Genomic DNA, 22287 nt, shown 5'->3' on the forward strand with positions numbered 1-22287 from the left:
TTCTTCACGGAGGCCTTCCCTAAGCTAGGCACTTAAGAAACAGCTGGGAGTGCTGTAGCACCTGTTTAATGTAGGGTTCTCAGGTGACAGCAAAGACCTCCCCGGTCTTCATATCTGCTTTGCCAAACGCCTTTCAGCGTACTCTGCACACCCTAAGTAACGTGCTTGTCTGGCAGATGGGTGGGTGGAATGAGAGAAGACGTGTGAGCACACGCACAGAGAGCTGTGTGTAACTCTTCAGGGCAGAAGGAGGGGAGGCCCCAACACTCGGGAAGTTGGCACCATGCAGGGAATCAAGGAACATCTACAGCCAGAGGGACCACCATCAACAAAACCAGCGCTCTGGGAGAAAGGACTTCAACACGGGCCTTGGGAGCTGGGCCATAGCCAATGCCCACCTGGGGCTGTAATGACCCTCTCTAGAGAGACAGGACAGTTTGCACTCTGCCTCTCTAAGCTTGTGTGCTCCCTGCTGATGAGCCATAGGCACTCCAAGGGCAGGGCTCAAGCAGAGTCCCCTCAAAGAGCAACTGGTGCCCTGGCAGGTGGCAAAGCCACTACAGAAGTGTACACTTGCCCACGAGCAGAACTGAAGAGCCTCGTCATTGTTGTTACCCAAGGGAGGCTGGACTCACTGCCCAGGGGAGTGTGCAAACGGGGACTCCCTGCTGACATGACCAGCAGCCCGCCCTCTTCCAAAGTCATCAGGCCTACCTTGGGAGCCACATTGCAAGCAAAAGAAGACAGCTACGATCAGTTTAATGCCCCCCCCCAGCCCTGCAGCACCTGTGCTGTTTGACACTTCAGTCACTCTTCACATGGGACAATGGTCAGGGCAGCAGGAAGCTGACTGAAAGCCACAGAAGGGCAGGCCAAGAGCCAGCCTGACTCAAGAGCCTTGGCTGCTTAAGCCAGTCTTCCCAGGGAGACCCAGCCCCGGGATGGGTCTCAAAGGTCCCCTGGCACTGTTACCTTCTCTCAGAAACACCTGCTACAGACAGATTTGAAAAAAATGCAAATGAAGGCTGGCTCACAGCTCAGTGATGGAGGAGCCTTGCCAAGCATCGGCCCTGAGTTCCAATCCAGCACCATAAAACAAGCTGGTGGGAAGAAAAACAAGAATAAGAAGAGGCAGCTGGGCAGTGGTGGTGCACATGTTTAATCCCAGCACCCAGGAGGCAGAGACAGATAGATCTCTGTGAGTTCGAGGCCAACCTGGTGTACAGAGCTAGTTCTAAGACAGCCAGGGTTACACAGAGAAACCCTGTCTCAAAAAAAAAAAAAAAAAAAAAAAAAAAGAAGAAGACGACGACGACGACGACGACGAAGAAGAGGAGGAGGAGGAGGAGGAGGAGGAGGAGGAGGAGGAGGAGGAGGAGGAGGAGGAGGAGGAGGAGGAGGAGGAGGAGGAGGAGGAGAGACGTGGTTTCAGCATTGCTTTGCTCAACTTCAAAAAGCAACAGCTGAAACAGGGCCAAAAAGGACACAAGAAAGTGATGCTTCAGCTCCGCAGCCTGCAATGGCTGCATGCAGTGACACATGCACAAGGAGCTAAGTTCCAGGCCAGCCTGGGCCACATAACAGGGGCTGCCTCCAAAGACAAACGAATGAAGACCTCAGCTGACGGACTGCTGGCCCGGTCCTCACACACATTCCCCTAACAGCTATTTATTGGATGCCAGCTGTGTGCCTGGCCTTCGCAGCATGTGTCAGGCCAAGAATGGAAACAGAGCCTATCTTCGGGGACAGACACAGAGCCCATCCCCAGAGAATGCAGGCCAGACAAACAACAGAAAGATGACATCAGAGGCATGAGCCAAAAAAGAGTCAAGCTGACACTGGAGAGTGGTGGGGAATCTGCCGAAGCATTGCCGGGGTGGCCCCTAGGGAGGTGTGCCAGGTGCAGTGGGGAAACAGAAGTCAGGCAACAGAGTGGGGTGAGCTGGCACACACCTTTCCTGCCAACCAGCACAGGCTGTGCTCACTCCACGCCCCGCCCACCACTCCATGCCCTGCCCACCGTCTAAGAAGGAGCTGCAGAGGGCCTGCCCCGGATCTGCTCCCTGCGCTGTGGCTGCAGACCCACCCTCTGCAAACACAAGCTGGCATCTGCTGTCAGCCAGTCTCTGCAAGAGAGGCATAACCCTGCCAGAAAATGGCACGTAACCACTCAGATCATCGCCTTGGCCTGTGGCCTTGTCCAACTGTGGGTCAGGGACTGCGCCCCAAGCTGCCCTGGAAGAGTGGCTCTCCCTGGGCACACCCTACCCGCCATTAACTAACTGAAGTTGCTGGGTGAAGGGCAGCTCCCCACAGGCCTTCCTCCTGCTGCGAAACCAAGATGAAAGCAGGACTGGACGGTGGCTGCGCGGCTCTCAGCGGGAAGTATAAAGCACCTGAGGGAACAGTGGGGTGCAGTGACAGTTCGGGAGGGACTTCCAGGCCTGGAGGCCTGCAGATTTCAGTGTGCCTCCTGAACAGCAGTCCCCAATAAGCTCCTGGCCCAAGTCCAGAGACTCCCTCTGTCCACACTGACTGCATTAGGGTTCTGTACATCTTTTGGGGAAGAAAGGCACTGAGAGGGAATAAGGCTCTGAGCAGCTCTGGGTGGGGCAGGTAGAGGTGAAAAGCCATGACAGGTAAGTGCCTGGCATCTGTCACAGCGCCCCCCTTCCTACAGACACCTTGTTCTCATCATCCGCAGGGCACAGGTTATGTTGCTGCTTGGCCCCTTTCCTCCTCCACACTGCCCCACGGCAGCGCTAACACCTATGTGCACCTGTTAATCTACCAGCTGCACAGACCACACCTGGATGGATATCCTTGCCACTTTCTGCTCCGGAAACACAATGAAGAGAATTCCTGGTCCCCACAGAACAGTGGGGTAGGGGGTTCTTACCTTATCTTTCTTGTTGTTTTATGTTGTTATTGGCTTTGTTTTGAGATGTGATCTCCCTATGGAACCTGAGCTGGTCTGGAACTTGCAATCCTCCTGCCTCCCAGATTCTGGAATGACGGGTGCACCACCACACCCAGGCCATTCTGCAATTCACACTCTGAATCAACTCTGACCCATGTATAAGGCTGGAGTCATATAGGGGTGTGCTCTACACATGGCTAAACTTTTTCAAGTCTCTCCACTTTCTGGGCCATTTTGTTGTTTGCTTGGTTTGATTTGGTTTGAGTTTGGTACTAGGGATTGAACCACCACAGCACTAAAAGGCATTTACCAAAGGGAAGGGGGAGGAGAGGGAAAAAGGAGAAGGGGAGGGAAAAAAGAGATGAGGAGAAGAAAGAAAGAAAAGAGAGGGAGGAGAAAAGCTCTTACCGACCACACGGTCCCCCTTCTTCACACCCATCTTCCTCATGGCGGCTGCAAACAGAGCCACCTGCTGCCGCAGCTCTCCAAAGGTCACCTTCACAATCTCCTCTCTGCCTTCCCCTGAAAAGAGAACAGGACAGCTCAAGCATGCACAGGCCATGCAGGAAGGGACCTGAGTCAGACAGGACAGAAGAAAAGGACCTATACATGGGACCATGCAGAACAAGGCCAGGGTGGCACCACTTGAGAGAGCCAGGCCCGGGGCTACCTAGACTCCAACTACAGGAGGGATTCCCAAGAGGAGATGCTGATGAAAATAACCAGACTGGCAGAAGGTGGGAGGACCCCAGAGTGCAATATGGAGGTCGGCAGGGAAACCAATATGAAGCCAGCATGTGCCCAGCTGTCACCTGTGACACTTCCTGGCACTGCCACCACCACATGTCCATCATCAGAACCACCCTGCAGTCACACATCCCTCATTGTCTTCTGCCCCCAGGAACTGCCAATCTGCTACCCATCTAGACAGTCTGAATGGTGAAAGGATTGGCCTATGCCCCATCTGTAATCTTAACTACAAATGGTTCTGTACTGCCTGTTCCAAGAAATGGCAACCATGTCAAAAGGTTGTTATGACTACCTGTTACTATGACTACTTTGTTATGACCACCTTGTCTTTGTTTCAGGAGGTCTTTATGTATGACTAACTTATTATACGTAAGTGCTGCTCCTGTAACCCCACCCATTTTGCCACCTATTTAGAAACTCACTACCCCTGAGCTATAAAAACCTTGTCTTCCTCATGACCAATGTGACCTCTCGAACCCTGCCTTAGGAGAAGGCAGTCTGTGTACACAAATAAAAAGCTTGCTTTAGTTAATTTGGCCAGGATGATTTGGGTAGCTGGTCTTTCTCCTCCCATCTTTGGGATTACCAGTTTCTATGGCCAGACAGACACAGCAGCCGCCCTTGAGACTGCCCTTGGGCTTCCCCTCAGTGTGGCACATGTAGGACTGTCTACCCTGTTTTCAGCATCTGTCACCTCCCTTTCATTGCTGAGTAGCAGTCCACCTTCAGTCAGGCTTCGATGGTTATCTTTGTACTGACTAGCCAATGCAAAAATTAAACAGTATGAATAAAACAAATTAAATGAGCTGGGTGTGGCGGCACACATTTTGAAGCAGAGGCAGGTGAACCTGAGTTTAAAGTCAGCAAGGTCTACACAGTGAGTTCCAGGGCCGGCCAGGGATACAAAGTAAGATCTTGCTAACCTGCCTACCACCAAAAGAGCAAAAGAACATTAAATGATCACTGCTGCCTGCAGAGGCCTCACTGTGAGGGCTCTCCAAGGCTCACAAGAGTCTTCAGCGAAGAAATTATGTTAAAACATCCACGCTGACTTCTACCTATTAACTGCTGAGAACTGAAAACGGCAGTGGAGCAGGTGCTTCACACAGCCCCTGCAGTTTCACAGGCCTAGCCCAAGTGACCAGTGGGTTACTGTGGAAACCACGAGTAACAGCTGGGCTGCCCACTCAAGCCCATGTTCCAAGTCAGTCAGGGCCACTAAGTGAATAACACTGTCTCTAAGTCAGTGGTTCTCAACCTTCCTAATGTTGCAACCCTTTATTTAATACAGTTCCTCATATTGTGGTGACCTCCAACCATAACATTATTGCATTGCTATCTCTTAACTGTAATTTTGCTACTGATATGAACTGTAATGTAAATATCTCATGTTACCCCCGTGAAAGGGTCTTTTGACCCCAGGGTGAGAACCTCTGCTCTAAGTAGAAGTAAAATTGCACTGCAGACAAGATCAATGGCAAAGCATGCCTATCCCAGCACAAAAATAAGATCTTGCATCTGCCCAGGGGCCCCACTGTGGGGAGCCAGCTGCCTGCTGTAAGGACTCTTGCATGCTTTGTAGAGGCCCTCCATGGTGAGGGGTGAGGCCTCAGCAGGCAGCAGTAAACCAGCCCCTGTCAGCCAGCTAAAGCCAAAAGAACTGAGGATGGAGGTGGCAAACCTAAGATGGGCTGTCAGGTGTTTTGTCACCCTGCACAGCCACTGCACTGCGCTGTGAAGGAAATGGAGTCCTGGAAGGTCAATGGCTTTGGGAAGAGGAGGCAGGGAGTTTTGTGGTTTGAAATTGCAAAGAGAGCAGAGACAGGCGGATCTCTGAGAGTTCAAGGACAGCCTGGTCTACAGAGTTATTCCAGGACAAAGATACAGAGAATATAAAATAAAAGTAAAAATAAACGAAATAGAGGTTAAAAAAAAAAAAAGAAAAGAAAAGAAATTGCAAAGAGAGCAAGCCTCCTCATTCCGAGGCACAAAACTGGTGTCCTGGTGTGTGCCGTATCTACAACCTCTACAACCTGGGCCATTTTTTATCCCTGGTGGCAATATTCAGAGAGCACTGCGGCCGTGCTGACAAAAGCCTCGATGAGCTGATGAGTCTTGAGGGGCTGCTGGCCGCTCAGTGGAGCAAGAAGGCTGACATGCAGGAGGCTTTAGCGCAGGAGCCTGAGAGCTGTAGTGGATGCCTAGGTGAGCAGGGTGCAGCCAGGTGACACCTGTGGGGCACGGGGGCAGAGGTGAGTTGGAAAAACAGCAGAAAATGAAACACAGTGATCTTCAAGTTCCCATGCTGCTCACCATGAGCCTTGGGAAGGCCAACTCTGGACCAGGGAGGAGAGCAAGCTCAGTGCGAGGTGTCAGACCCTGAGCTTACTTCTCAGCACAAATTTACAGGCTGACAGGGAGCCCTGGCTTAGGGGCACCTGCTGCTCTGACAAGAAGAAGGAAAGTGGACTCAGCAAAACTCCACCTTTAAGGAAGGGAGGGAACAGAGAGTGAGATAGAAGAGGGCTCCTCCACCCACGGTAGGCAGAATTTACAGAAATGCCAACCCAGCTGAGCTGTGTTCTAGGAGAGAGGGGACTGGGGCACAGGGAGGGGGGATCACCCTTGGCTCAGCACCCACCAGAATGTCCGTACCACAAACCCTGAGAAGTAGTTCAGTGTGTCCTAACATCAGGAAGGCCACTGTTTTGTGGTTTTGGGTTTAAGGTTTAAGAGGTTAAGTCTGTTCCCATATTGCAGTGAGAGAAATCAAGAGCTCATGAAGCATGTGAGCACCGAGTAAAGCACGTGTGTGTGTGTGTGTGTGTGTGTGTGTGTGTGTGTGTGTGTGTGTGTACGGTCCAGAGAGGAAGGCAAGGCGGTGTCAGACCAGGAACCATGTGTGCATACAGTCCAGAGAGGAGGGTAAGGAGGCATCAAACCAGGAGCCTGGGGCTGGAGCAGAGCAGCCTTCACAAGCCTCTGATGCACACAGACTTAGACATCCAGGCAATGGGGCCTTATGGGTGTTCAGGAAGGAAACACTGGTGGGTGTAACAAGACAGACCTTAAAAAGCTAATGTTAGCCAGGCAGTGGAGGCAGAGGCAAGCAGATCTCTGTGAGTTCAAGGCACAGGACAACTGAATGCAAGAGGCCATGAGCCATGATTACAAAAACGGGGGGGGGGGGGGACAGGTGAGTTCACAGAAAGAAGGCATCCCCTCACCTTGCCCCAAGCTGCTCTGACCAAAGCAAGGCCCCCTCAGCCCACCAGTTCTTTTCTTAGGCTATTTTGTTCTTCCCAACACTAAGGGCCTTCCCCTAGACCATCAACTTCCTGAGAGGAGGGACTTGCCCGTACGGCTCAAAGCAGCAGTTCCGGCACCTGCCTGGGTCTGAGGAGTGGATCCATGAGGAGACGGGAGGCTGGCTGGCAGGTATCTGAGCCAACGCCTCAGTCTGAACTGAACCATGGGGCGATGAACCCAAGGGAGGAAGAAGAAGCAAAAGGTGTTGTTGTTCATTGCCCAAACCTGACATGAGCACTGTGCTGGGCATTCGTGTCGAAAGTGGCCATGGACTCTGAAATCTCAGGCGGGGACCACCAGAGATGCTCCAGGAAGCTATATGGGAACTGGGCAGCCGCCATGTTAAAAGCAGCACAGATTTCCAACATAGAACCTCGATAGAGGAGCCCGCATATATCCTCTGTGCCGAGGACTGTTCTAAGACATGGCATGCACGCATGAGCACACACACAAACAAACAGATATGCCCATCTTATCCCAACAACAGTGGGATAACAGTGCTATCATCTGTGCCACCTGGCAGTGCAGAAACAGCCAGAGAGGCTGAGCAGCTTACCTAAAGTCACACAGCAACAGTATGTGGCTGTGTTATGGAATATTAGCTGAAGATGTGTTACACTTATTTATGCGATGGAATTTATTTATTTATTTAATGATGCAAAGATGTGTTGCATTCTTTTATTTTGCACTTGTTTAAATCTGTGAAACTATATTATTTTCCTGCCTAAAACTCCTGATCGGTCTAATAAAGAGCTAATAGCTAACAGCGAGGCAGGAGAGGGCTAGGCAGAGCTGCCGGACAGAGAGAATAGATGGAAGAAATCTAAGCTTAGAGAAGTGAGGAACCAGAAAACAAGAAGGGAGGATTCCAGGGGCCAAACACCTAGTCACACAGCCAGCCACGGAGTAAGAAAGACAGAAAGACATATAGAATAAAGAAAGGTAAAAATGGGGCCAGAGAGATGGCTCAGTGGTTAAGAGCACTGACTGCTCTTCCAGAGGTCCTGAGTTCAATTCCCAGCAACCACATGGTGGCTCACAACCATCTGTAATGAGATCTGATGCCCTCTTCTGGCCTTCAGGCATACATGGAGGCAGAATGTTATATACATAATAAATAAATAAATCTAGAAAGAAAGAAAGAAAGAAAGAAAGAAAGAAAGAAAGAAAGAAAGAAAGAAAGAAAGGTAGGTAAATCCCAGAGGCAAAATGTAGTTAAAGAGAAGCAGGATAATTTAAGTTAGAAAAGCTGGCTAGAAACAAGCCAAGCTAAGGCCAGGCGTTCACAAGTAAGAATAATCAGGAGCTGGGTGGTGGGCCCCCAAAGAGTTAAAAAAAAAAAAGAAACAGTAACATGGCTTGGTTTTGAACTAAAAACCTCACTCAAGCTCACTTAGTCCTACACCAAGCCCAGTGATCCTTAACACTCCCTTCCCTGTACACTTCTAAGTAAACAAAACAAACAAAAAACCTTGATAAAGACTAAGGAAACTGACCAGTCAGAGTGGGACAGACACCAACACACTGGTCCTTCGCTTTAGGGCCAAGCCCCTAACGGACCCAGTGGCTCTCACTGGTAGTAGATATTGGCACTGTCTAAAAAACCAAATGCTAATGAACAAAAAGCTAATGACCCCAGGAAGCTCCACCCACTTAACTTCCACTAAGGCCCACTCTCACAGTAAGCAGACAGCCTGACTGAAGAGGAGAAAGTGTTATTACTCAAAGGGGAGTGAGCAGTGCCCCGGAAACAACTCAAAACTGTAGCATGAGGGCCTGAGTTGCCCTCTGGTCTCCACACTCACACACTGTGCACCTGCACACTCCTGAAGGTGCACACACAAAGACACACCACACACAGAAACACATGGGAAACAAGCAGCAGCCGAACCCTCCTCAGACCAGCCCTCTCCATCTCCCACAGAGGGGTCTATTACGTCAGGAGGGCATAGACCAATATACCAATACCCAGTCGGAACCCTCCCTGCAGCGCCTCCATACCCACAGGGCCACACACATTCACCACCCAGGACATGGAGAGGACTCACGGGCCACGTAAAGGGCGACTTTGTCGTTCTCCTTGTGCCGTAGGAGGTTCTCTGCATAGTTGAGGCGGCTGCCTCTGAACCACTCAGGGACATCTGCAATTCCTCTGGATGTGTCCACGACCTGCAGGGGGGCAGCAGAAGGGAGCCAAGGGCTCAACTCAGATGTCAGATGTTATCACCCATATACCATCCTTGACCTGTGGAGACAGCCCAGCCCTGCACTCAGGGAAGCCACCCCCGGAAATTACAACAGAATTTACTGAACACCTATTTACGACCGTTTTAGCTAAACAGGAAGTAAAGGAAATGCCCAGGCCGGAAGTGGGGAGTTCAGGCCTGTTATTCTAGTACTCAGGGGGTGGAGGCAAAAGCATAAGAAGTTTGAGACCAGCCTGGTCTACAGAGAGTTCTACATAGAGAAAAACAAAGAAGGGGCAGCGATGTCAGGAACTGGAATGTGGCTCACTTGGAGAGCACCTGTTCAGTATCACAAAGTCCCCAGGTGCATGCCAAACACAAAAGAAAATCAGTAGATCCCAGGCCCACAGACACACCAAAACCAGGAGGCAAGCCTGAGCCCTGACCCATCCCCACCCCACCCACAACTCTCTGGGAACACAACTCAGTCTTCCCCTTGGTGCTGAGACCTTGGCTTCCTTCCCTGAGCGCCACACATCAGCCTCACAGAAGGCTTTGCCACAAGCACTTCAGATACTGACTCTCGGCCCACAGCATCATTTTATTGAGCACCTGAGCACCGAGAGATGAAAGCTCTCTGGAAGGCCTCCTCAAAATCAACATAACCATAACAATGCGGATGTGCTTACACCTCAGACTGCCCATTTCAAAGACACACTCTGCTCCTTCTCACGGGGCTTATCATGTGGGAGGGAGGTGTTGTCTGGGGCTATCTGAGACAGCAGCTTCCTATGTAGCCCAGGTTGGCTCCAAGCTTGCAATTCTACTGCTTCAGCCTCCTGTGTGCTATTTTAATTTTAATTTTTTTATTTTATAGTACGTGTAGATGTTTTGCCTGCATGAATGTTTGTGCACCACATATGTGCAGAGGAAGCCTTGTGGAAGCCAGAAGAGGATGTTGGGTCCCCTGCAACAAGAGTTACAGGCTGTTGTGAGCTGTTATATGAGTGCTGGGAACTGAACCCAGATCCTTGGAAGAGCAGCCAATAATGCTCTAAACCTCTGAGCCGCCTCTCCACAGTCACACCTCTTACATGTTTAATGTGTGCATGTGGGAGGGGTGTTCACTGTGAGGAGGTGTAAGGAACTTGGAGGAGTCAGTTCTCTCTTCCCATCATGTGGGTCCCAGGGGGTCAAGCTCGGATCATCAGGCCACTGAGCCGTGTTGCTGGCCCACACATGGGATTTTAAAAGCAGACATGAGAGGGGACACGAGTGTGGCCAGACCCACTTACCTCATCATACATTCGTGAGTGGACTATCCCACTGAACTTCCAGAACTCAGCCCAGAAGTCTGAATATGACCGTACAGACCAGTGGTACAAGTCATCATAATTCCCTAAAAGAAAAAAAGAAAGAAAAACAGCACCTTTCAGCCCAGTCTCAAAACGGAGCCCCTTAGCGGTAAGCCCGGGGCCTGAGAACCTCACATGCCAAAGACTCCGTGACTCTAACACCCTGAGTGACTGGAAGGAACTAAACCCCCCTTCATCCACAGTCCCCAAGAGAGCCTAAGCTGGCCTCAAACTCTTGATCCTCCTGCTACAGTCCTCTGGGCGCAGCAGCACACTCGGCTTGGTATCTTTGTGTGCGTGTATGTGTGCCCATGTGGAGGCACAGGTGCCATTCCTCAGTCACCATCCATTTATCTGTCTGGGTTTTTTAAAGGTTTTTGTTTGGTTGGTTGGTTGGGTTTTTTTTTGGTTTTTTTTTTTTTTTTTTTTTTTTTTTGGTTTTTCGAGACAGGGTTTCTCTGTGGCTTTGGAGCCTGTCCTGGCACTAGCTCTGTAAACCAGGCTGGTCTCGAACTCACAGAAATCCGCCTGCCTCTGCCTCCCGAGTGCTGGGATTAAAGACGTGCGCCACCATTGCCCGGCGGTTGGTTGGTTTTTCAAGATAGGGTTTCTTTGTGTAATTGCCCTGGCTGTGGCTGTCCTGGAACTCACTTTGTAGACCAAGCTGGCCTTGAACTCACAGGGACCTGCCCACTTCTGCCTCCTGAGCGCTGAAATTAAAGATTTGCTTATTTTATGTGTGTGTGTTGCCTTCCTATACATCTGTGCATCATTTGTGCCTGGTGCCCATGGAGGCCAGAAAAGAAAGTCCAGTCCCCTGGAACGAGAATTACAGACAACTGTGAGCTGCCATGTGGGTGCTGGGAACTGAATCCAGGTTTCTACAAGAGTATCATATACTCTTAATCTGGAGTGATCTTCCCAGCCCCAGCTTGGTTTTTGAGACGATCAAGAGATCGAATAGGTTAGGCTGGCTACAGTGAGCCCCAGTTGTCCACAGCAAGGATTACAGGAACACAAGCCTTTCTGATGTGGGTCTGCGGACCCAATTCCAGTCCTCAAGCTCGCAGAGTATCCACCTGAGTCATCGCCTCAGTCCCTGCTTAACATAGCTACTTTTTATTGGGGGGGGGGGGGGGCGCTAGTATACACACAACATCACACAGAACTTTTGGGAGCCTATTCTCTCCTTCTGCTATGTGGATTTGGGGGATCAAACTTAAGTCATCTCCCCTAGGAGTAGGTGCCCTTCCTTACTGAGTTCTCTCTCCAGAACCTACTCTGAAAGTTTATTCTTGGTGTGTGTTTCTCTTATCTCTCTGTCTCTCTCTTTTTGAAAAAGAGTCTCACTATATAGACCAGGCTGGCCTCTGCCTCAGAGATCTGAGTGCCTCTGCCTCCCGAGTGCTGAGATTAAATGTGAGCCACCACACCAGACTGTCTCCAGGTTTGTTTAACAGAACACGGGTTCACCCAAAACTGACCTGCGGGCCAGGCTTGGGGGCAAGAATTCCAGCTGCCCAGGAGCTTAAGACTGGGAGATAAGTTCAAGGCCAGCCTAGTTGAATTCAAGGTCTGCCTGGGCGAGGTGACTGAGACCACTTCTCAAAAATAAGAATTAAAAAGAGGATTGGGGGGGGTGGGGGACTGGAGAGATGGCTCAGAGGTTAAGAGCACTGGCTGCTCTTCCAGAGGTCCTGAGTTCAATTCCCAGCAACCACATGGTGGCTCACAACCATCTGTAATGAGATCTGGCGCCCTCATCTGGCATGCAGGCATACATAAAGGCAGAAAAATATATACATAATAAGTAAATCTTTAAAAAAAAAAAAAAAAAAGAGGATTCGGGCTGGGTGGTGGCACATGCCTTTAATCCCAGGAGGGACAGAGCAGAGGCCCCGCAGGCCTGTGAGTTCAAGGCCAGCCTGGTCTACAAGAGCTAGTTCCCAGGATAGGCTCCAAAGCTACAGAGAAACCCTGTCTGGGAGAGGGGGGGGAACCAGCCTGATCTTCAGAGCAAGTTTTAGGGCAGGCTCCAAAGTTACACAGAGAAACCCTGTCTCAAAAAGCAAACAAACAAACAAAAAAGAAAAGATTAAAAAAAAGAGAAAGGGTTCGATCCTCAGGACCACAGAGGAGGAAAAAGTCAATAGCAAAGTCCCCTGAGTCATGGGCTCACTGAGAGGGGTGAACATTGCTGGAGGAGAGACGTCTCCACACAAATGAGCCCGGGTTAGCCACTCCTGGAGTCCTCCAGTTTCACTCATGACACTCTACAAGCAGATCAGTCCCCTAGGCTTGGGAGAACCCACAAGCTCTCTCAACAAGGGTGGGGTATCACTGAAACCTGGAACTCACTCCCTCAGACTCCTGTCTCGGGGTGCAGGTTCCTCTGGTAATCCAGGCATGTGAAAGAAACCCAACCAAACTACCTGAAACAATCCTCAACATGTGCACGTGAACTCGTGCTTCAGAGACCCTGAGTCTCTGCAAGACAGAGATGAGAGAATGCAGCAGGGACTGGTGTGCTACAAGAGACCCAAAGCCACCTGAGCTCCCTCTGCAGATCCTGCCCAGCTAAAGACTGGGTGTGGGAGCTGGAGAGGCAGCTCAGAGGTTAAGGCGCTTAGTGCACAAGCGTGGACAGCTGCAGCAGGGGAGGGGGAAAGGGGGGCCGGGAGTAGGAGCGGGAACATGCAGCAAGGGAAGCAAAGTGTCTGGAGATGAAGAGACAAGGGGGAAAGACACAGCAAAGTCGGACGTGGGGCTTTGCAGTCCTAGACTTCAAGAAGGCACTGGGTCATGGCAACAATGTCTCAACCTCCTCTGGGCCCCAGGTGGGACGTATACAAAGTAGATCTAGCATGCTGGGAAACGCAGGTCAGGGAATCTCTAAAGGTTGAGCCTTGCAAGGACGGTGGTGGTGGTGGTGGTGGGTAGTGGTTGTGATGAGTGGTGGTGGTGGTGGGGTGGTAGACACCTTAAATCCCAGCCCTCGGGGGCCAGGACAGGCTCCAAGGCTACAGAGAAACCCTGTTGAGCCAGAGTGATTTTGCTGGTCAGGCTCTGACAGGTTACTCTGCCTCTCCAGGACATAGTTTCCCATATGGGTCACTTCAAACTGTTGACAAAAGGCTTCAGATTCTCCCACACCAGTGAAAGAATTTACTCTGGCTCCAGGTCAGGCTAGGTGAGTCAGATTATCACCCATTCTGCCACTTCTGAGCAAATGGCCTGGGGCGAGCTGTCCTACCTCTGAGCAGGGGCACTCCAGTCTAATGAATGCAGGTGATGACACAGCTGCTGTGGAAACCAATAGGACACAGGGCTACAGAGAACAAAACCCACATCAACTGCATTCAACCCCTGCCACTCTGAGCGACCTCAGACATGACTGACCCCCTCTGAGCCTCAGTTTCTCTCTCCGTAGGGGGAGGCTAGTGATGCCTATCCCAGGGTCACCCTGCATAGGAAAGGCACTCAAAGGCATCCACCATTGGTATCACCCCTCCATCTGCATGAAGATCACACACGGCACCTCGGTGGTATATATTGAGTCTATACGTACATGACCGGCCATCACAAGACTTAATATGTAGTAGTGTGTGGCACCTCAATCGAGGCAGGCAGAGGGCAGCACAAGGCTGGGGCAGCTCCCTAGAGAGACAGCGTCATGCACCTGTGGGAAACAACACTAGCCAAACAGGCCCCACAGCTACTCTTCCTCCCTCAGGCTTCTTCAACTGGGTCCTCAGGAATGGCAGGCTCTGGATGCAAAATGCTTCCCCAGTTGATAAGACTGCCTAGACACAAAAGCGGGTTCAGGTTGGGCCTGGTGGCTCACGTCTGCCATTCCAGCTACTCAGGATATTGAGGCAGGAGGATCAAAAGAGTCAAGTTTGGTCTATAGAGCAAGTTCCAAACCAGCCTGAACAATTGTCAAGACCCTGGCCAGGCATGTCTGTAATCCCAGCGCTCAGGAGGGAGGCAGACCGGGAGGAACTTCTGTGAGTTCAAGGCCAGCCTGGTCTACATGGTGATTTCCAGGACAGTCAGGCCTATGAAGAGAGACCTTGTCTCAAAAAATAAAATTAAATTAAAAAATGAGAGGTTTGGAGTGCAGATCACAGTAGAGCCTGTCTAACATGTGGGAGACCCTGGGTTCAACCGCTAGAGAAAAGAAGTGTGCCCAGCGACAACATCACTAAGGAGCGTGGCCAGCACTACAAACCTAGGGAACTGATGGTCACAAGGGCATCTCAGCACCCAGGGGACCTTGTGTGAGAACTTTTCCACTGTTGTTTCCTACATCATGGAGTGAGCCGGGAATCCACTCAGGGGCAGCAATCCAAGGCCCAGGTGACCACAGGCACATTTGGGTCAGGGTGTTTAACACTCAACCAAGACTCTGAACTAGGAGCTAGCATTTAAAAATCTTAGTTTTGGGGCTGGAGAGATGGCTCAGAGGTTAAGAGCATTGACTGTTCTTCCAAAGGTCCTGAGTTCAGTTCCCAGAAACCACATGGTGGCTCACAACCATCTGTAATGGAGTCTGGTGCCCTCTTCTGACCTGCAGGCGTACACACAGACAGAATATTGTATACGTAATAAATAAATATTTAAAAAAAATGAAGAAAAGAGAAAAATAAAAATCTTAGTTTTAAATGAAATGCTTGGGTGCATGACTGTAACCAGAACATTCAAAAGGTAAAAGCAGGATGGTGAGTTTAAGGTCAGCCAAGTGTGGTGGCGCATGCCTGCTTTTAATTCCAGGGCTTAAGAGGCAGAAGCAAGTGGATCTCTGAGAGTTTAAGGCCAGCCTAATCTATATAGTGAGTTCGAGGCTAACCAGGATTACATAGAGAGTGAGACCTTGTCTCAAAAGAAAAAAAAGTTGCTAGGAGTGAGCCATTGTGGGGGGGGGTACACTCTGACTCTACACAAGAATGCTCACCATGCGTGAACCAGCAAGGCAGGAGCAGAACAATATGAGAAAGCAAATGGAGCAGGGAGAAAAGACACAACATTCAGAAGACAGCATTTGAATTAAACCTGAAAGATCCCCAAAAGCCAAGGCCAGGCAGGAAAAGGGAAGAAGGAAGGAAAGGAGGAAAGAGCAAACGGAGGGGCCATGCAACCACCACCCATGAAGTGGGAACACTGCACAGACAAGTTCTGGGTTTCCATATCTAGCCCTTCGGCATTATTTTGTCGTAACTGTTTCGGAGACAGGGTCTCACTCGGGTCATCCCAGAAATCCTTGAACTCACAGCAATCCTTCTGCCTAAGCGCCTGAGTGTGAGCCACCCCAGCTGGTAATCCTCCCAACTTTGGTTTGTTTTTAAGGCAGGGCTTTTCTGTGTAGCCTTGGCTGTCCTGGAACTCTCTCTGTAGACCAGGCTGGCCTGGAACTCACAGAGATCTGCCTGCCTCTGCTTCCCAAGCACTGCACCACCACAGCGCCACCACCGCCAAGCTGCCTCCCAACCTTTAAACACAAGAGAGTCAACAAACCTCTAAAGATCAAGCCTGAACCCACCAGCAGCCAGAGACTTGAAGGAAAGGACTTAAAGCTAAGGGGTTACTCAGCAAACCTCCAGCCAGTGATAGTGTACAGTGCTCAATGCTCGGCACTGGGCCTGCCATCTCTCCACCAGGATACAACTGGTAGTCTCCCGCATGCTCCTTTTAAAGATGAGGAAACCGAGGCCTGGGGCAAGCTGAAGACTGGTTCCCGGACACACAGCAGCAGTGGTGCAGCCAGGTCCCTGCAGAGTGTCAGGTTACAGTTCCCTACTGTTCTCTTGCTATGGAGAAAGGTCTAGTCCACTTCAAAGGGCCGCCCTCGGTGGAGCCACGTTCTGAGGTGTCAGGCCCACTCATCACTGCTGGCCGGGGAGACAGATGATGTCCAGGCACAGAATGGAGGACAGGAAACAGAAGCAATCCCGACATTGATCGAGTTGGGTTAAGGTTCTTCTCTAATCTTACACCTATACTGTTCACAGTCTGCAAGCCCCGCAAGCGGCCAGGCAAATACCTGACTCCAGGTGAGAGGGAAGGAAGGAAGGGGCGGAGCCAGGTTAGAGAAGGAAAGGAAGCCTGTGGAGGCTCCACTTCCATCTCCAGGCTGAGCATGCCTGCAATTCCATGTTCATTCAACAAGGGAATGCAGAGGGCCTGGGAACCCAACGACAGCAAAAAGATTACCCCAGCCAGCAAGCAGGGTGACCATGCAAAAGGAAGCAGGAAAGCCAAGTGCTGCTCAAACACTGGGGAGGAGACCAATTGAACTGCAGCTCAGGGTGAGGGAAGAGAAGATTCAGGAAGGAACCCCCTGAGAAAGATCCTGGGAGCAAGACAGACATTGACACCAACAGAAACAAAGGAGGGCCCTATGGTTGGGGGGGGGGGGGAGAGATAGAAATAAAGAAGAAAAAGCATTGTGAGTTGAAAACCCTCTACAGACACCTGAGAGAGCAGGCCACGGGACTAGCCCGAGCCTTATGGATCCCTGGGAGGGCATAAGGAAAGAGCCTCACCCAGAAGGGCCTCTGCCCCACCCACAACCAGACAGATCAGGGTAGTGGCTGGAAGGAGGGTCTGTCTGGGGGCTGGGAGTTTAAACATCTACCACAACCTTAAAGGAGGGAGGATGAACAAACTCCGACCTTTTCAGGCACCTGAAATTTCAAGTTGGTCCCTAGCAAAGGCAAATGGAGGGAGCCTGTCACTTGAATCCTATGAACTCCAAAAGAACTGCACATCAGACAAACAGAAGTCCCCACAAGCTGGAAATCAAGACCCCAGGAGCCACTTCCCAAGCAGGTAAACCTACCAAAAGATCCAAGGAACCAGAGGGGGGGATTGTCATTTCCAGAGGGTGAGCCTCACCTACAGGAAGGTGCTGCAGCCAGGAGGGAGGCCTCTGTATGAGGTGATGCTACCCACAACAGTGAAGGATACACCATCAAAAGACCAGCACCTCCTAGAGGAGGACCAAGAACCATGGGCTCCCCAACTCCAGGACAGGGACCCTGGCCATCCATCCACCAGAGGTCCATGGCAACAACTAGGAGGGACCTCCCTAGGAGGACCCCAAGACAAGGGGGGGCTCCCACAACTCCAAGACAGGGACACCAGGCATTCATCAAGGGACCAAAGAGGAACCTCCCTGGAGGGGTGCCCCCAAGTCAGGGGGCTTCCCCAACCCCAATACAGGAACCCCGGCCATCCATCCATCCATCCATCACAGGCTTAGCCCAACTGCTAGGAAGGACCTTTCTAGAGCGGGCCTCTCTGGAGTGAATCGCTTCCGGGAAGGCCCGGGACGGGGGTGTACTAGCCGCGTGCCCCGCACTCACCCAGCGCCAGGCCGCAGGCGGCACCCACGGCCGCCCGGAAGCGGTTCATCAGCGTGTCCTTCTTGCTGTCAGGCTCCCACATCACCCGGCACTCCATAATCTCCTCGCGCCCGAGCTTCGCCAGCTTGGACATGGTCGCGAAGTTGCGTGGCCGGAGTCAGCCGGGCCGGGACTGCGGGTACGGCGTAGAGCGTAAGGCGCCGAGCCGCTCGGCACAGGGCGGACGAACGACGGCGCGAGACTGTGCCAGCGCCCGCGCGGCCTGCGGGACACCCGGCCTGGCCACGCCCCCACGCAGGCTTCGCCCCGCCTCCAGAAAGCCACACCTCTTGAAACCACGCCCTTCGCTGTAACCCTCCGCGGTGCCTGCAAATGCAGCGCTTGCTGCCAAAAAAGCGCGCTGGCCTGCGCAGACGCGGTGAGCAAGGTCCACGCCCTCACCTGTTGCAGAACTTGCTGGGTGTTTCCCTCGCGTTCATTCATTCATTCATTTATTCAAAATTAAGTTGCTCCTTCTACAGTCACTTAGTTGCGGCGGTGTCTCAAGCAGAAAACGCTTGCAGACAGATGTCTGCGGATGGGGGAAGACCTCTAAAAACGCGTGTCAATGCACGCATCCCACAAGGATGTTGTAACCGGTATGTGGGGTATGTATTGTTAAAAAAAAAAAAAAAAAAAAAAGATGGAGCAAGTGAGACTCCAGGTCCATCCTCAGGACCGAAAATAAAAGCGTTAAACAGAGGACATTCTGGGGCAAGCCTGAAACCCAGCACTCTGGAGACTGAAGCAGGAGGATGACGGTAAGTTCCACTTCAGCCTGGACCCCAAACACTTTGAAGGAAGATGCAAGAGGGTCTAGTCTGGGTTTCAAGGTCATCCTTTATACTGAGTGAATTCGACACCAGCCTGGGCAGACTTAATAAAGCCCTGTGTCAAAACGAAAAAAGAGGGCTAAGGATGTGGCTCAGTGTGAGTTCGCTCAGTAGCTTTAAGGTGACAGAAGGGGAACTTTGGGAAATCTTGCAGGTTTTCAAGTAGAGGGAGCCCCCAAGGCAGGAACACTGTGTCCTGTGGAGTGTCAACGTCCAAAAAGGCCCAGGTCTGGTCCCTTAGCTCTGGGGTAGAAGACAAGGTCATGAAGGAAATGGTGGCAGTTCTTGTTGGTCCTGCGGAGCATCAGAGGTGTTGACTTTGACTCTGGGTGGGATGAGGCCATCAGAAGTTTCCAAAAGACAGAGGCATGCTGGGAGGGTTCTACTGTGGTGGGAACCTTTTGGATGCTAATGGTCTTGGCAATCTATTTTGTGTTTTGCTACCTACAAGGTATCTAAAACACCCTAAAACAAGCGACTTTCCTTTCTTCCTTTGTAATGTGTATGTTCATGGAGGTAGGTGCCTGTGAGTGGAGGCCAGAGGTCAATCGTGGGTGTCATTCCTCAGCAGGCATCGCCTTGGTTTTTCTTTTTTCTTTCTTTTACTTTTATTTTATTTTATTTTTATTTTGAGACAGGGCCTGACTCTGTAGCTTTAGCTGGCCTGGAATTCACTATAGAGACTAGGCGGACCTTGAACTCACAGAGATCTACCTGCCTCTGTCTTCCAAGTGCTAGGGATTCAAAGTGTAGGACACTTTGCCTGGCTTCCACTTCATTTGGGGGAGGGGTGTTTTTTGTTTGTTGTGTATGGGTGCTTTGCCTGCAAATATCTGTGTACCATGTGCTTGTCTGGTGCCCATGGAGGCCAGAGGAGGGTGTCAGATTTCCTGAGACTGTAGTTATAGATGGTTGTGAGCCACCATGGGGGTCTTAGGAATCAAACCCCGGTCTTCTGGAAGAGCAACCAGTGCTCTTAACCACTGAGCCACCTCCCCAGACTCTCGCTTTTTTTTTTTTTTTAAAGACATGATCTCTCACCAGGACTCGCCAAGTAGGCTAGAGTGGACGCCCAGTAAGCTCCAGGGATCCACCTGTCTCTACCTCCCCTCTCCAGTACTGAGACGCGTGCCACACCACACCTGGATTTTTTTCACACAAGTTCTAGGGAGAAAATTCAGGTTCTCTTGCCTGTACAGCAGACATTAGCCTACTTAGCCACCTTCCCAGCCCCAGGGGTGATTTCTTATGGCTCTAGAACTGGGGTGTAAATAAAAGTCTAGATGTTTCCTCAGGTGTGGGTCTTCCTGCTTTCCCCCAGTTGAGAGGAGGGAGGGGGCAAAAGAGAACCTGGGACATGAAGACAGAAGTAGACGCCCACAACCTCTTAGGAACTAGCACTAGTCTATGACCAAAACACCCTGAATGCACCCGATCTGATCTTGTCCGATCTTGGAAGTTAAGTAGGGTTGGGCTTGGATGGGAGACGGCCTGGGAATACCGGTGCTGTATGTTTAGGGGAAGAAAGAAAAAAAAAAAAAAGAACCACCAACACTAATCTGGTCACACAGGTAGAGCCCTCAGGACCTAAACACTGGGCCTCATCTCCTTGGTAAGCACTGGGGATTAACAAGTATTCCAGGGGTGAAGGTAGATGATGTTACAAGAGATGATGATGCTTCTCCGATAGACAGATGCCTCCAGACAGTGCTAAGGGCATGGAAAGAGGGCTGTTAAGGACACCCTGCTGTAAGTTGGCTCTGTATTGTTCTGGTTTGCTGTGAGAAACCAAAAGCAACTTGAGGAGGAGAGGGTTTATCTGGCTTCTACTTCTAGGTCACAGTCCATTACTGAGGGAAGACAGGGCAGGAACTCAAGCAGGAACAGAGTTAAAGGGGGGGGAGAGAAAAACAAGAAAAAAGGCTATCACTGGACTACGCCCCATGGCTTGCTCAGCCTGCTTTCTTAGACAACCCAGGACTGTCTTCCGGGGGATGGGCACTATCCACAGTAGGCTTGGCCCTTTTACATCAATCAGTAGTCAAGAAAGACATACCGCAAGCCAGCCTGGAGGCGGTTTTTTAGTTGAGGCTCCCTCTTTTTTATTTATTATTTATTTACTATATATACAATATTCTGTCTGTGTGTATGCCTGCAGGCCAGAAGAGGGCACCAGACCCCATTACAGATGGCTGTGAGCCACCATGTGGTTGCTGGGAATTGAACTCAGGATCTTTGGAGGAGCAGGCAGTGCTCTTAACCTCTGAGCCATCTCTCCAGCCCCCACTGTCAGATCTTTTAAAAGACTTTATGTGTATGTATCTATCTGTTTGTATTTGCAAGTGCCACATGTGTGTGGACCAGAAGAAGAAATCAGATCCCCCTGGACCTGGAGTTCCAGACGGTTGGGAGCTGCCAGATGTCACTGCTGAGAACCAAACTCAAGTCCTCTGGAAGAACAGCAAGTGTTCTTAGCCACTCAGCCAGCTCTCCAGCTCTCGCACCAGCACATGGTAACCAGTTTCCATTTGCCCATCATGACAAGCACACAGAGATTCCAACTGTAGCCTGGGTGCATGCTGCATGAACACAAGTGGTTCCAGATGCATCCACCTGACAGACACATACAGATGTACATACACACACCCCAGTCACATGCCCACAGCTGGATCTGTGTTCCTGTGCTGTCTCCAGTGGGCAGTCTCAGAGGTATGTTATCACTGAGAAGTTGGTTCACCTCGAAGAGATCCTCATCCCTTCATCTGCAGAAGGCAGTTTCCATGAGAGCAAAACCCTAGTCGGGCGAGGTCAACCCAGCTGCGATGGCAGTTCCACCAAAAGCCATGGTGTGAGGAACACTCTTTCAGAAAGTCCCCAGTGGCTGCTCACTGCAGGGTGGCATGCAGACACCCGAGGAAGCCTGGGTTGTCTGTAACATGAGGGCCGGGCTTGTTGAGGTTTCTGTCCCACCCGGTCCCCCAGTCATTTAGTCCTCGAGAAAATCACACAGAGTCTACATTAGGTTATAACTGATTGGCCCCTTAGCTCAGGCTACTTATTAGCTCTTGTAGCTTATATTAACCCATTATTCTCATCTATGTTAGCCTCATGGCTCAGTACCTTTCCCAGCCGGGCAGATCACATGTTGCTTCTTTGGTGGTCTGGGCAGGAGTGGGAGGAATGGGCTTCCTCCTTCCCAGAATTCTATCCTTATCGCCCCACCTCTACTTCCTGTCTGGTTGACCCACCTATACTTCCTGCCTGGCCAATCAGCATTTATTCAAAACATGATTGACAGAATACAGCCAATTCTCCCGCACCAGTTGTCCAGGAGCTTACCCCAGTCTTCGTGGGGTAAGAGAATGGCAGCCACCCAACAGGCTCTTCACTCTTTGTACCTCCTCCTCCTTGCCCATGCAGCCCCTGTGAGAGAATCCTAGGAGAAGAAAGTTAGAACCAGAATAGCCAGGCACTGTCCTACACACTCCACCTCTTTAACATGCCCCAGACACACATACAGCCCAGGACTAC

The 22287-nt window shown here is 51.0% G+C and overlaps 1 protein-coding gene across 2 annotated transcripts in view; it reads right to left on the reverse strand.

Moving 5' to 3' along the window:
- Positions 1-18164, reverse strand: part of Aacs (acetoacetyl-CoA synthetase) — a 40275-nt gene extending 22111 nt beyond the window's left edge. The window contains exons 1-4 of one of the 2 annotated variants that reach the window (XM_050146495.1): positions 17885-18164; positions 10461-10564; positions 9028-9148; positions 3329-3442 (exon numbers count right to left, since the gene is read on the reverse strand). In XM_050146495.1, coding sequence (XP_050002452.1) covers positions 3329-3442; positions 9028-9148; positions 10461-10564; positions 17885-18017 — 472 coding nt within the window. In that variant the 5' untranslated portion in view covers positions 18018-18164. The remainder of the gene's footprint in view (positions 1-3328; positions 3443-9027; positions 9149-10460; positions 10565-17884) is intronic. The other variant, XM_050146494.1, reaches the window with a different exon arrangement.
- Between the last annotated feature and the right edge of the window lie 4123 nt (positions 18165-22287).

The sequence above is a fragment of the Alexandromys fortis genome, unplaced genomic scaffold, assembly GCF_014885135.2.
Source record: "Alexandromys fortis isolate MF-2015 unplaced genomic scaffold, M_Fortis_MF-2015_v1.1 scaffold_56, whole genome shotgun sequence".
Taxonomy (NCBI): domain Eukaryota; kingdom Metazoa; phylum Chordata; class Mammalia; order Rodentia; family Cricetidae; genus Alexandromys; species Alexandromys fortis.